This window comes from Ranitomeya imitator, chromosome 4 (assembly GCF_032444005.1).
Source record: "Ranitomeya imitator isolate aRanImi1 chromosome 4, aRanImi1.pri, whole genome shotgun sequence".
NCBI lineage: Eukaryota > Metazoa > Chordata > Amphibia > Anura > Dendrobatidae > Ranitomeya > Ranitomeya imitator.
In genome coordinates this window covers 25005747-25020948 of record NC_091285.1, presented here as the reverse complement: position 1 = coordinate 25020948, position 15202 = coordinate 25005747, and the positions used below count along the sequence as shown (strand labels likewise).

The 15202-nt window shown below is 47.1% G+C and overlaps 1 protein-coding gene across 2 annotated transcripts in view; it reads left to right on the top strand.

Annotated features, from left to right (window-relative positions):
- Positions 1-15202, top strand: part of LOC138675303 (matrin-3-like) — a 68685-nt gene that overhangs the window by 39153 nt on the left and 14330 nt on the right. For both annotated transcript variants that reach the window (XM_069763390.1, XM_069763391.1), the window contains 5 exons: positions 1098-1124; positions 1257-1393; positions 10400-10446; positions 10666-10794; positions 12418-12543. In XM_069763390.1, the coding sequence (XP_069619491.1) occupies positions 1098-1124; positions 1257-1393; positions 10400-10446; positions 10666-10794; positions 12418-12543 (466 nt within the window). The remainder of the gene's footprint in view (positions 1-1097; positions 1125-1256; positions 1394-10399; positions 10447-10665; positions 10795-12417; positions 12544-15202) is intronic.

The window sequence follows — 15202 nt, the reverse complement described above, 5'->3', positions numbered from 1 at the left end:
TCACCTCTGCCACCACCATGCCTCCTGTGACCCTGCTCTGCCACTGCCTGCCCTCAGGTAAGAGATCTTAAATTCGGACAATAAGACGGACCCCCATCTTATAAAAAATCTTTTTTTCTGCAATTTTCACCCCAAATTTGGGGTGCGTCTTATGGTACGGTGCGTTTTATAGTCTGAAAAATACGGTGCTCTCCTTGCTCCCTATTCCCTGGTAACATCACTCCCTACATACAGTATGCATTTCCTGTATAATGTGAGACCCCACGCGGCTCCTGTACATGCAGTGTGAGACCCCACGCGGCCTCCTATATACATGTAAACATCCCATACACTTATGAAGGAAAAAAACATACCCTCTTCGCTCCTTTTTCCCTGTTACTTTCCTTCGGTCTCTTTTGCACTGACTCTCCATACAGCAGGCGCGATGTAATCACTTGCTGATTGGTGGAAGAAGGAGCCAGCGGCTACATCCTTCACCATTGTATTCACTGCTTTCTGCATCCTGAGGACGCAGGTGGCGGTGGACAGATAGCTGGCGAGGGCATGGTGTGGCTGGCGAGGGCATGGTGTAGCTGGCGAGGGCATGGTGTGGCTGGCGAGGGCATGGTATGGCTGGAGAGGGCATGGTGTGGCTGGCGAGGGCATGGTATGGCTGGAGAGGGCAGGGTGCGGCCGTCTACCACTGTTTCAGCCTTTCTGATGTCTCAGTCTGTGGGCTGGTTGTGGCCGCAATTTACCCCCCTCTGGTTGATTGGCAGTCGAAGAGCAGTTAAACGAAGACACTGGTTGGAAAAGGGTTTTCCTCCACTGATGCAGAGAATGGGGCTCTGAACTACCCAATGTACATGGAGTGATGGCTGCACCATTCATTGTTTATGGCTCCATTAAAGATGACTCTTTAATTTCTTTCTTTTTTACATTAAGTTGTTTTTCTTATGAATTCTATATTTGTTACTATATTTTTTATTAAATGCAAAATTCGTAAGAAAAACAACCTAAAAATGTAAATAAATATTTATAAATATTTGACAATTTTAGACCTTAAGTGTGAGGTGTAATTTTTTTTTTTAACCTTTTTTTTTCTTTTTAAAATCTAGATATCCACGTTGGAAAGGACATGGCGCGTAAGTATCCACTCACCTGAGCTATTATGATGGGTGGCAGTCAGTCTGTGCATTCACGGCAGCCATCAATCCCTATATCCGCTAGTAATGGGTGCTTTTGGCTTCATAGTGATAAACATATTTGTCTTGCAGTGGAGGGGAGCCGGGCATGCTGCGGCAGTCTACAAATCATGCACCAGGACTTTTGGGACCGCCACCCCCAGCTCATTCAATGCTTTCTATGGGAGGTGGACCTGAGGGAAGACGAGGAAACCAAAGGGGTCACTTAGGTGAGTTTGAGATTTGTCCTATTAATTACCCGCCCGACGTGAAATCATCGATCTGTTACACCTCATAGACGAGCTTGGCAATCACTGACAGCGGCATTTCATACGTGTTGGCCGGAAGCACAACACACGTGATCACAGGGTGCCGATGAGTTGCCATGACATCTGAGGGTCTGCAGAAGACCCCTTGTGCCTGTCATTATGACTTTTATGAACGCCGGCTCGTGGCCGGCATTCATAGATCATGATTTCTCCCACACAGAGTAGGGCTGAAGTGCTACTATGTGTGTCACAGGTGATCGGATGATCGCAGCTTCAAGTCTCCTAAGGAAACTATTGTACACGGTGAAAAATAAAGTTTTAAAAAATAAGAGAGAAAACACATGTTCAAATCACCTCCCTCTTGACCCATTGAAAATAAAACAAAAAAATACACATTTACTATTGTTGCGTTCAGACATGTCCAATCTATCTAAATTAATCAGTGGTAAGCGGCGTAATGAACTGACAGAAGTACGTTTTGTTTTGTTTTTTTATTGCTGCAGCATTGTAATAACAGGCGATCAATCCATCGTCTCTACCACAAAATGGTATCAATAAAAATGTCTTCTCAGGGCATGAAAAATAAACCCTCATCCAGCCCCAGATCCCGAAAAATGGAAACGCTACCGGTCTTGGAAAATGGTGACATAAGCAATGTATTTGTTTTTCACCACTTAAATAAAAAAAGAACCTATACATGTTTGGTATCTGCAAACTCTTAATGGCCTGGAGAGTCATATTGTTATGTAGTGTAGTTAAAAAGCACAACTCGTCCTGCAAAGAAAAGCCCAACACGGCCATATTGACAGAAAAATGTTAAAAAAAAAGTTATGGCTCTGGGTTATCCAGAGATGGGACACTTTCTTTGTGATTCCATAATCAACAGCTTTTATAAAGGGCATCTCTGGAGGATCTGTAATGTCCAGCATTACAAAGACAACCTATTGATTTTGAATGAGTTCTGCACTGATCGCTGGGGGTCATTATTGTCACACATTGGACTCTTTTGCCAAGTTTTTTTCTACTTTTTTTTTTTTTTTTTTTAAAGATATTTTAACCCCTTTCTGCCATTAGACGTACTATTCCGTCCATGTGGGGTGGGCTTTACTTCCCAAGGACGGAATAGTACGTCATAGCCGATCGGCCGCGCTCACGGGGGGAGCGCGGCCGATCGCGGCCGGGTGTCAGCTGCTTATCGCAGCTGACATCCGGCACTATGTGCCAGGTGCGGTCACGGACCGCCCCCGGCACATTAACCCCCGGCACACCGCGATCAAACATGATCGCGATGTGCCGGCGGTGCAGGGAAGCATCGCGCAGGGAGGGGGCTCCCTGCGGGCTTCCCTGAGACCCCCGCAGCAACGCGATGTGATCGCGTTGCTCCGGGGGTCTCTTACCTCCCTCCCTGCATCAAGTCCCGGATCCAAGATGGCCGCGGATCCGGGTCCTGCAGGGAGGGAGGTGGCTTACCAAGTGCCTGCTCAGAGCAGGCACTTGGTAACGCTGCACTGCTCTCAGACAGATCGGTGATCTGTCAGAGTGCTGTGCAAACTGGCAGATAACCGATCTGTATTGTCCCCCCCTGGGACAAAGTAAAAAAGTTAAAAAAAATTTTTTTACAAGTGTGTAAAAAAAAAAAAAAATTATTCCCATAAATACATTTCTTTATCTAAATAAAAAAAAAAAAACAATAAAAGTACACATTTAGTATCGCCGCGTCCGTAACGACCCGAACTATAAATCTGGCCCACTAGTTAACCCCTTCAGTAAACACCATAAGAAAAAAAAAAAAAAAACGAGGCAAAAAATGCTTTATCATCATACCGCTGAACAAAAAGTGGAATAACACGCGATCAAAAAGACAGATATAAATAAGCATGGTACCGCTGAAAGCGTCATCTTGTCCCGCAAAAAATGAGCCGCCATACAGCAACATCAGCAAAAAATTAAAAAGTTATAGTCCTCAGAATAAAGCGATGCAAAAATAATTATTTTTTTCTATAAAATAGTTTTTATCGTATAAAAGCGCCAAAACATAAAAAAAATTATATAAATGAGATGTCGCTGTAATCGTACTGACCCGAAGAATAAAACTGCTTTATCAATTTTACCAAACGCGGAACGGTATAAACGCCTCCCTCAAAAGAAATTCATGAATAGCTGGTTTTTGGTAATTCTGCCTCACAAAAATCGGAATAAAAAGCGATCAAAAAATGTCACGTGCCCAAAAGTGTTACCAATAAAAACGTCAACTCGTCCCGCAAAAAACAAGACCTCACATGACTCTGTGGAACAAAATATGGAAAAATTATAGCGCTCAAAATGTGGTAACGCAAAAAATATTTTTTGCAATAGAAAGCGTCTTTCAGTGAGTGACGGCTGCCAATCATAAAAATCCGCTAAAAAACCTGCTATAAAAGTTAATCAAACCCCCCTTTATTACCCCCTTAGTTAGGGAAAAATAAAAAAAAATTTAAAAAATGTATTTATTTCCATTTTCCCATTAGGGTTAGGGTTAGGGCTAAGGTTATGGTTAGGGCTAGGGTTAGGGCTAGGGTTAAGGCTACAGTTAGGGTTAGGGCTAGGGTTAAGGCTACAGTTAGGGTTAAGGCTACAGTTAGGGCTAAGGCTACAGTTAGGGCTAAGGCTACAGTTAGGGCTAAGGCTACAGTTAGGGCTAAGGCTACAGTTAGGGCTAAGGCTACAGTTAGGGCTAAGGCTACAGTTAGGGCTAAGGCTACAGTTAGGGCTAAGGCTACAGTTAGGGCTAAGGCTACAGTTAGGGCTAAGGCTACAGTTAGGGCTAAGGCTACAGTTAGGGCTAAGGCTACAGTTAGGGCTAAGGCTACAGTTAGGGCTGGGGCTACAGTTAGGGCTGGGGCTACAGTTAGGGCTGGGGCTACAGTTAGGGCTGGGGCTACAGTTAGGGCTGGGGCTACAGTTAGGGCTGGGGCTACAGTTAGGGCTGGGGCTACAGTTAGGGCTGGGGCTACAGTTAGGGCTGGGGCTACAGTTAGGGCTGGGGCTACAGTTAGGGCTGGGGCTACAGTTAGGGCTGGGGCTACAGTTAGGGCTGGGGCTACAGTTAGGGCTGGGGCTACAGTTAGGGCTGGGGCTACAGTTAGGGTTGGGGCTACAGTTAGGGTTGGGGCTACAGTTAGGGTTGGGGCTACAGTTAGGGTTGGGGCTACAGTTAGGGTTGGGGCTACAGTTAGGGTTGGGGCTACAGTTAGGGTTGGGGCTACAGTTAGGGTTGGGGCTACAGTTAGGGTTGGGGCTACAGTTAGGGTTGGGGCTACAGTTAGGGTTGGGGCTACAGTTAGGGTTGGGGCTACAGTTAGGGTTGGGGCTACAGTTAGGGTTGGGGCTACAGTTAGGGTTGGGGCTACAGTTAGGGTTGGGGCTACAGTTAGGGTTGGGGCTACAGTTAGGGTTAGGGTTTGGATTACATTTGCGGTTGGGAATAGAGTTGGGATTAGGGTTAGGGGTGTGTCTGGGTTAGAGGTGTGGTTAGGATTACCGTTGGAATTAGTGTTAGGGGTGTGTTTGGATTAGGGTTTCAGTTATAATTGGGGGGTTTCCACTGTTGAGGCACATCAGGGGCTCTCCAAACGCAACATGGCGTCCGATCTCAATTCCAGCCAATTCTGCGTTGAAAAAGTAAAACAGTGCTCCTTCCCTTCCGAGCTCTCCTGTGTGCCCAAACAGGAGTTTACCCCAACATATGGGGTATCACCGTACTCGGGACAAATAGGACAACAACTTTTGTGGTCCAATTTCTCCTGTTACCCTTGGAAAAATACAAAACTGGGGGCTAAAAGATAAGTTTTGTGGGGAAAAAAAAAGATTTTTTTAATTTTCACGGCTCTGCGTTATAAACTGTAGTGAAACACTTGGGGGCTCAAAGTTCTCACAACACATCTAGATAAGTTCGTGGGGGGGGGTCTAGTTTCCAATATGGGGTCACTTGTTGGGGGTTTCTACTGTTTAGGTACATTAGGGGCTCTGCAGACCATTCCATCTAAGTCTGCATTCCAAATGGCGCTCCTTCCCTTCCGAGCCCTCCCATGCGCCCAAACGGTGGTTTTCCTCCACATATGGGGCATCAGCGCACTCAGGACAAATTGCACAACAAATTTTGGGGTCCAATTTCTCCTGTTCCCCTCAAGAAAATACAAAACTGGGGGCTAAAAAATATTTGTGGGAAAAAAATTTTGTTTTATTTTTACGGCTCTGCATTATGAACTTCTCTGAAGCTCTTGGTGGGTCAAAGTGCTCACTACACATCTAGATAAGTTCCTTAGGGGGTTTACTTTCCAAAATGGTGTCACTTGTGGGGGGTTTCAATATTTAGGCACATCAGTGGCTCTCCAAACGCAACATGGCGTATCATCTCAATTCCTGTGAATTTTGCATTGAAAAGTCAAACGGCGCTCCTTCCCTTCCGAGCTCTCCCATGCGCCCAAACAGTGGTTTACCCCCACATATGGGGTATCCGCGTACTCAGGACAAATTGTACAACAACATTTTGGTTCCAATTTCTTCTCTTACCATTGGGAAAATAAAAAATTGGGGGCGAAAAGATCATTTTTTTTTTCACAAAAATTATTTTTTATTTTAACGGTTCTACATTATAAACTTCTGTGAAGCACTTGGTGAGTCAAAGTGCTCACCACACCTCTAGATAAGTTCCTTAGGGGGTCTACTTTCCAAAATGGTGTCACTTGTGGGGGGTTTCAATGTTTAGGCACATCAGTGGCTCTTCAAACGCAACATGGCGTCCCATCTCAATTCCAGTCAATTTTGCATTAAAAAGTCAAATGGCGCTCCTTCGCTTCCAAGCTCTGCCATGCGCCCAAACAGTGGTTTACCTCCACTTATGTGGTATCAGCGTACTCGGGACAAATTGTCCAACAAGGTTTGGGGTCCATTTTCTCCTGTAACTCTTGGCAAAATAATACAAATTGGAGCTTAAGTAAATTTTTAGTGAAAAAAAGTTAAATGTTAATTTTTATTTAAACGTTCCAAAAATTCCTGTGAAACACCTGAAGGGTTAATAAACTTCTTGAATGTGGTTTTGAGAACCTTGAGGGGTGCAGTTTTTAGAATGGTGTCACACTTGGGTATTTTCTATCATATAGACCCCTCAAAATGACTTCAAATGAGATGTGGTCCCTAAAATAAAATGGCGTTGTAAAAATGAGAAATTGCTGGTCAACTTTTAACCCTTATAACTCCCTAACAAAAAAAAATGTTGGTTCCAAAATTGTGCTGATGTAAAGTAGACATGTGGGAAATGTTACTTAAGTATTTTGTGTGACATATCTCTGTGATTTAATTGCATAAAAATTCAAAGTTGGAAAATTGCGAAATTTTCAAAATTTTCGCCATATTTCCGTTTTTTTCACAAATAATCGCAAGTAATATCAAAGAAATTTTACCACTATCATGAAGTACAATATGTCATGAGAAAACAATGTCAGAATCACCGGGATCCGTTGAAGCGTTCCAGAGTTATAACCTCATAAAGGGAAAGTGGTCAGAATTGTAAAAATTGGCCCGGTCATTAACGTGCAAACCACCCTTGGGGGTAAAGTGGTTAATGCATTGGGAACATCACAGAAATCTGCTTGCTGGCCACAGAAACGGGAACGATAGAAAGCTTCAGTTGGAGAGACTTAATAAATCTTCCTGTGGATGTATAAAAAATAGGGATTTTTGTGTACTCACAGTAAAATCCTTTTTTTCCGAGCCATTCATTGGGGGACACAGACCATGGGTGTATGCTGCCGCCAATAGGAGGCTGACACTAAGTGATACAAATAAAGTTAGCTCCTCTTCTGCAGTATACACGCTCCTGCTGGCTCTCAGCTAACCAGATCGGTGCAAAAGCAGTAGGAGATCAATAACATATGAGCGTATAGCATGTCAAATTATTTGAGAGTATAGCATGTCAAACTATAAAACAAGCAGAAGCTAATAACAGGGTGGGAGCTGTGTCCCCCCAATGAATGGCTCGGAGAAAAGGATTTTAAGGTGAGTACACAAAAATCCCTATTTATCCTTCGCTTCATTGGGGGACACAGACCGTGGGATGTCCCAAAGCAGTCCCTGGGTGGGTACAACATCAGATCAGGCCCTGTGTAACCGCTACTTACGAGAGCACCACCGCGGCCTACAGAGTCAGCCTGCCCAGACTCACATCTGCAGAAGTCTTGGAATTATAGTGCTTCAAGACTGCATGTGGACTGGACAAACCCGCAAGCTTGCAGGCGTGCTTTACCGACGCCTGGTGCCTAGAGCCCAAGAAACCTCAATCGACAGAGTGGAGTGGAGTTAGGCTGACGTCTAACCCAGAAGGGCTCCTGGATGGTGTAACGAATCCTCCAGGCTAACATGGCCAATGAAATGTCTAAACCCTTCCTGTAACCGTCAGGAAGCCTTCCTCTGACCGTCAGGAAGCCCAAATAAGGTATCCAACCTTCGGAAGGACGCCGTGCACGATACGTACCTACTGAGAGCACTCACTTCGTCCAGAATATGGATAACCCATCCAGTTTTGTGGGCTTCTGCGGAAAGAGATGAGGGAAGATCAATGCACTCGTAACATTGGGAATACAATGCCACCATGGTAACTAGGGACGGGGATGGCCTGAGGACAACCTTGCCTTGATGATAATAAGGAAAAAGTCTGAAAGAACAGAGCGTCTAGCTCCGAAGACTTCTCAGGATGACGAGATCACCGAGAAAAAAGGGGCAACCTTCCCTGACAGTAAAGTCTGTCTGGATCAAAGAGGCGTTTACTGTAAGACTCCTAGGACAATTTTTTTTTTTCCTTCCGGGCATGCGCAGTTTGCGCTGCCCTTCGAACTTACAGCGCAGGCGCCGGGGACATTCATGAAGGAAATGGAGGCGGCGCCTGGCGCACAGAGGCCCTGAGTGATGGCCGGGAGGCATTTGTGTCAGGGGGAAAGACACGCCCCCCCTGACAAATTAGAGGTATTGGGGACAAATTATAAAAAAGATTACTTTAGCGTTGGCAGGGACTACAACTAAAAGAGCCACTTTGACAGAATGCAGCATTAGTGCAGCACAAGGTGGCTCCTTCAGTTAAAAACGCCTGGAAGGGGTGGGGGGGGGGGTGACAGGTTCCCTTTAAGGTACTAAAGATCTAATGGTATGTGAAAGGGAAGGACCACATGTGAAAACTCCCTGCGAGAAAGTCCCTACTTGCAGTTCCGTTGCAATAAGACGGAAAAGTACTAGCTCTGCAACAAAAAACCTAGCGTGGTCCGTGCGGATCTCCCAGGACCACTGGGGGCCTTCCTGCTTCCAAACGACTCTTGGAAGTAGGGGAAGGGGGGTTATGGAAACTGGTACCACGGAAGAACCAGAGAATTCACTGCAATGGCTTTTGGATCTTGAGGCCGAACCATGAACACGAGTACATTGGCGTTCAGTCTGGACGCCATCCGATCTACATCTGGAGTGCCCCAGTGAAGGCAGATCTGATGGAAGACTTCCGGGTGAAGTTCCCACTCACTTGAGGCTGGACCCTGATGGCTAAAGAAGTCTATCGCCCACGGAGTTCAGCCCCCGGGTGGACAGGGCCAGTTGTCCAGCATTAGGCCTGGCTCCAGGAGAGGATACGTGAAGGCGACACTCCATGTGGTCGCCTGCTGCTGGTGTGGGGAGATCGGGACTCGAAGGAACAGTCGCCCCTAAAGTGAGCTCAGGCATGGCTTCCCACGTCGCAGGAGAGGGTACGGGGAGGCGACACTCCGCATTCTCGCCTGTTGATTGTTCGGGGGAGATCGGAACCTTGAAAGGATCCGTCGCTCCCTTCACTCCGGTAATTAAAAAAGTAACAAATAAAATAAAAACGTTGGGGTCTGAACCAGACCCAAGTGCCTCCTACAGACACTAAACAAGAACTGGTTAGCTGAGAGCAAGCAGGAGGGTGTATACTGCAGGGGAGGAGCGAACGTTCTTTGTATCACTTAGGCCATGTTCACACTTTGCGGTTTTTACTGCAGAACCGCGGCGATTTTGCAGCTGCGGGTCCGCAGCAGTTTCCATAGCGTTTACAGTAACATGTAAACCCTATGGAAACCGCTGTGCACATGCTGCGGGAAAAACCGCGCGGGAACGCAGCGGTTTACAACCCGCAGCATGTCACTTCTTTGTGCAGAATCGCAGCGATTCTGCACCCATATGAATGCATTGATCCGCTTACTTCCCGCATGGGGCTGTGCCCAACATGCGGGAAGTAAGCGGATAATGTGCGGGTTATACCCGGGGTGGAGGAGAGGAGACTCTCCTCCAGGCCCCGGGAACCATATTTGTGTAAAAAAAAAAAAAGAATTAAAATAAAAAAATAATGCTATACTCACCTCTCAGCGCTGCACGCGGCCGTCCGGTCTCAGGTTTGCTATGCGACCAGGACCTGCGGTGATGTCGTGGTCACATGACTGTGACGTCACGAAGGTCCTTCTCGCACAGCATCTTTGGAATCGGACCGCCGCCTGCAGCGCCGAGGAGATCGGGACGTCAGAGGGTGAGTATATCATTATTTTATTATTTTTAACATTACTATTGATGCTGCATATGCAGCATCAATATTAGGAGTTAAATCCCGCAGCGGAACCCGCAGGACAAAACGTGATAAATCTGCAGGGATAACCGCAGCGGGTTTGCCCTGCAGATTTATCAAATCCGCTGCGGGAGAACCCGCAGGGACCCGACGCTATGTGTGAACATAGCCTTAGTGTCAGCCTCCTATTTGCAGCAGCATACACCATGGTCTGTGTCCCCCAATGAGGCGAAGGAGAAAAAAAGGGCTCCTTTTGATACACCACTCCGTCCATAGTCGTCTATGGCCCATGCATGTACTAACGACGACTTGTTCACATCCTGTTGTATTGTAAAATGTAATGTTTAGTGTAATGGTGTATTCTTGTATTTCAGGAATGCATGATCAGGGTCCTGGACCAAGACGTATGCAGGACAGACCGGTATGTACATGTTCACTTACAGAGGCGGTCTGACATCCCGCAAGGACACGTGCGCACCGATACTGGCGGCCATCGTGCGCACGTATCCTGTTTAATTAGAATGGGACATTTATTGACCAATTCTCGGAGGCTGTCCCAGAGAATGAGAATGCTAGTGATAGAAATGTTGGGACGCGCTGAATTCATCGGCGTTAAATTTTTATCCGTCTCCTCTTCCAGCACAACACCGGTAGAGTTGTTCGCATCATAAACTTTGAGCGAGGGAAGAATCTGACGAAACAGCTGCCGGGGCTGGCCGAGCCGTTCGGAGTCATTACCAATTTTCTCATTTTAAAGAGAATGAATGAGGTATGTGTTAAGGGTGATGGAAAAATAAGTTACAAGACTTGTATGTGTAATATATATATATATATATATATATATATATATATATATATATATACACCGTATTTTTCGGACTAAAAGACGCACTTTTTCCCCCCCAAAAAAGGGGGGAAAATGGGGGGTGCGTCCAATAGTCGCAATGCAGGCTTACCTAGGTGGCAGAAGTGCGGTGGCAGCGGTGCGGTTGCGGGGGTGTGGCGGCAGAGGAGGCACAGTAAGCGGGGTCCCTTTCCCCGGTATGGTGATACAGCAGGCCCGGTATGCAGCAGAGCCGGGTGAATCCTCTTGTTATCGGTGGTGGCGGCCATTTTCCGGAGGCCGCGCGTGCGCAGATGGAGCGCTCTGCTTCCCGGGGCTTCAGGAAAATGGCCGCCGCGATCTCCATCTGCGCACGCGCGGCCTCCCGCGGCCTTTTTCCTGAAGCCCCGGGAGCAGAGCGCTTCATTTGCACACGCGCGGCCTCGGGAAGATGGCTGCGCCCACCGATAACAAGAGGATTCACCCGGCTCTGCTGCATACCGGGCCTGCTGCATCACCATACCGGGGAAAGGGACCCCGCTTACTGCGCCTCCTCTGCCACCGCACCTCTGCCACCGGACCTCCTGACGAAGAAGCGAAACGTGCGTTGGGGCGGCAGGGACGCCACAGACTCCAAAGATACGATTACATGTAAGTGCTGGCTTATGCTATGTGTTACTTCCTATGTCAATGCTATTAGTAAGTTTCTAGGGCCTTGTATGGTGCCCCTACACTGGGTAGTTTTTAGCATTGTGGACACTAGTCCTTTGTAATTTATTAGCACTGTAGGCACTCTACTAGATCTTGTGTCAGTTACATATTAAGAGTGGCTTGATCCCTGCTTTCGTTGTAGTCACCTTGCTCTGTGATTTTAATCTGTATTAATGTTGAATAAAATTTCATTTTTTTGATACTGGCATTGTATACTGGTCCCTTTCAAGTGTTGTGATAGTACTACTTAGTTTATATGCCCTGGATTTATGTGGGTTTTTGTGTTATGGCTTTATAAAAGCTAGAGGGGTCTGGCCACCGTACATGGTCTCCCCGCGAGTAGGACCAGTGAAGGTCTTCATCCCAGGTACACTAACACCTATGTATTACATCGATATGTTGGTGGAACTGATGGTGCGGCCATTTCTCCAGTGTCCCAGGAGCCGTTTGACAACACCAGGCTGCATGTTGCTAGTGCAAGTGTCAGCCGCCTGCGTGGCCTTAAATGTACCACCATGGCTTTAGCGTCTCCGGACTTCTCTCATCGGGCACATCCGGGATGTCATTGGTCGGTGATTACAAAGGAGCTGCCAGTAGTGGATCTTGATGATTTGCTCAAATGCATTCAGCGTGGCAGAACGTTCCTCAGACGGCCATTAATGACCTCATTGATGGCAGATGAGGCTGTAAGTGCCATGATTTCTGCACGTCATACTCGGTACTGGAAAAAAATTAAACCATCAGGATGTTTTGAAAATGTTGTTCCCGTATTTTTTTTCACCATCTTCATATCATTATCCCTCTTGGTGCTGCAGTTTGTGTTCCAAAGCTAAAGGATTTTTTTTTTTTTTTGTAAAGGCGTACATCGAAATGTCCACCCCAGAAGAGGCAATGGCGGTAGCAGACTATTACAGCACAAACCAAGCTCTCATCAACGGGAAACCTGTTCGCGTTAACTTGTCTCAGAAATATAAATGTATGAAGGTAAGTTCTCAATTATTTTTAAGAAATTTTTTGGTCTGTGTATATGCAGAAATACCCTTCATGCTAGTCTTAAAGTAGTCCACTACCTGGGTAATGCTCTCTTAAAGAGAATCTGTCAGCAGGTTTTGCTATGTCCGAAGACAGCAGGAGATGAAGCCTAAATCACAAAATGCAGCTGTCCTTTATTAAGCTGTGTGCCGTTTAAGGTACCGTCACACTGAACGATATCGCTAGCGATCCGTGACGTTGCAGCGTCCTGGATAGCGATATCGTTGAGTTTGACAGGCAGCAGCGATCAGGATCCTGCTGTGCCATCGTTGGTCGGCGCAGAAAGTCCAGAACTTTATTTCGGCACTGGATCTCCCGCAGACATCGCTGAATCGGCGTGTGTGACGCCGATTCATCGATGTCTTCACTGGTAACCAGGGTAAACATCGGGTTACTAAGCGCAGGGCCGCGCTTAGTAACCCGATGTTTGTCCTGGTTACCAGCGTAAACGTAAAAAAAAAAAAAACACTACATACTTACATTTCGGTGTCTGTCCCCCGGCACTGTGCTTCTCTGCACTGGCTGTTAGCGCCGGCCAGCCGGAAAGCACAGCGGTGAGGTCACCGCTCTGCTTTCCGGCTGGCCGGCGCTGACAGTGCAGAGGAAAGCACAGCGCCGGGGGACAGACACCGGAATGTAAGTATGTAGTGTTTGTTTTTTTTTTACGTTTGCGCTGGTAACCAGGGTAAACATCGGGTTACTAAGCGCGGCCCTGCGCTTAGTAACCCGATGTTTACCCTGGTTACCAGGGGACTTCGGAATCGTTGGTCGCTGGAGAGCTGTCTGACAGCTCTCCAGCGACCAAACAGCGACGCTGCAGCGATCGACATCGTTGTCGGTATCGCTGCAGCGTCGCTTAGTGTGACGGTACCCTTACTTACAGTGAAGGTTTTATATCCAAGAGATTATCACTTCCCAGACTTGCTACCTCATGCCAAGTTGCCTGACCACGGCACCTCCCCTGATTAACAATAGACACGGTACATACAGGGCTTGTAACCACAAGTATGCGAAGTGCATATTCCCAGCTACATTCCGACTAGACTTGCACGTCAAGTCAGAATGTGTCCGGACAGCGGTTATTTGTGCATCTCTGCTCTATTGTCTACCATTTGAGCAGAGCAGAAATAACCAGAACCCACCGTTGGACAATGGTAGCGCTGTGGGTAGAATTTTTTTTTTCCCCAATCCTGGACAACCCATCCAAAGAATTGTTTGCTCTTGTTTCCTGTCTGTTTTTAGTACCGTATTTTTCGGACTATAAGACGCACCGGACCATAAGACGCACCCCAAATTTGGGGTGAAAATTGCAGAAAAAAAGATTTTTTTATAAGATGGGGGTCCGTCTTATTGTCCGAATTAACAGTATGTTACCTGAGGTCTGGCGGTGGCAGAGCAGGGTCACAGGAGGCAAGGTGTCGGCAGAGGTGGGGTGATGCTGGGATGAGGAGGTGCTGGGATCAGAAGGTGCTGGGATCAGGAGGTGCTGGGATCAGGAGGTGCAGTGAGAGGTATGGCGTGAGAGGGGTCCCAGGCTTACCGTGCAGGCAATGCAGGCTTACCGTGGCGGCAGAGGAGGCGCAGTAAGCAGGGTCCCTTTCTCCGGTGAGGTGATTCAGCAGCCCGGTATGCAGCAGAGCCGGGTGAATCCTGTTGTTATCGGTGGGCGCGGCCATCTTCCTGAGGCCGCGCGTGTGCAGATGAAGCGCTCTGCTTCCCGGGGCTTCAGGAAAATGGCCGCGGGAGGCCGCGCGTGCGTAGATGGAGATCGCGGCGGCCATTTTGCTGAAGCCCCGGGAAGCAGAGCGCTCCATCTGCGCACGCGCGGCCTCAGGAAAATGGCCGCCACCACCGATAACAACAGGATTCACCCGGCTCTGCTGCATACCGGGCTGCTGAATCACCTCATCGGAGAAAGGGACCCCGCTTACTGCGCCTCCTCTGCCACCGGACCTCTGCCACCACGGTAAGCCTGCATTGCGACTATTAGACGCACTCCCCATTTTCCCCCCTTTTTTTTGGGGGGGGGGGGGGGAAAGTGCGTCTTGTAGTCCGAAAAATACGGTAATTACTTTCCTTTCCTTGTAATAGAAATTTTTAAAAAATTGCTTACAACAGTGTTTTCTTTCCTCTGTTAGCCCTCCTGGTAATTATAATGATGCTATCGCATCGGGAGTGCGGTGAAGTTAACATCTGTGCATGCTTAGTGGTGCTGACAGGAGCAGCGGACATGTCTCACACCGTTTGCGCTTTCTAACATATCTGTTCTATATCATCCCTCTGCATTTTTGTATTTTTCAAAAAACCAACAACCATGGATGACCATAAAATGCCAGGCAAGATAATACTGATAAAAAAATATGCCTTTATTAATGCATATAGCAGTAGAGATAATAAATTAAAATGTGCACACAACATAAAACATTTTAGATATATAACATTATTATTATTATTATTCCACCATTTATTCCATGGCGCTTTACATGTGAGGAGGGGTGTACATAATAACAAGTACAATAATCTTGAACAATACAAGTCACAACTGGTACAGGAGGAGTGAGGACACCTGGTCGTTATGGCGTGCGCACCCCGACGCGCGTTTCGGAAATGG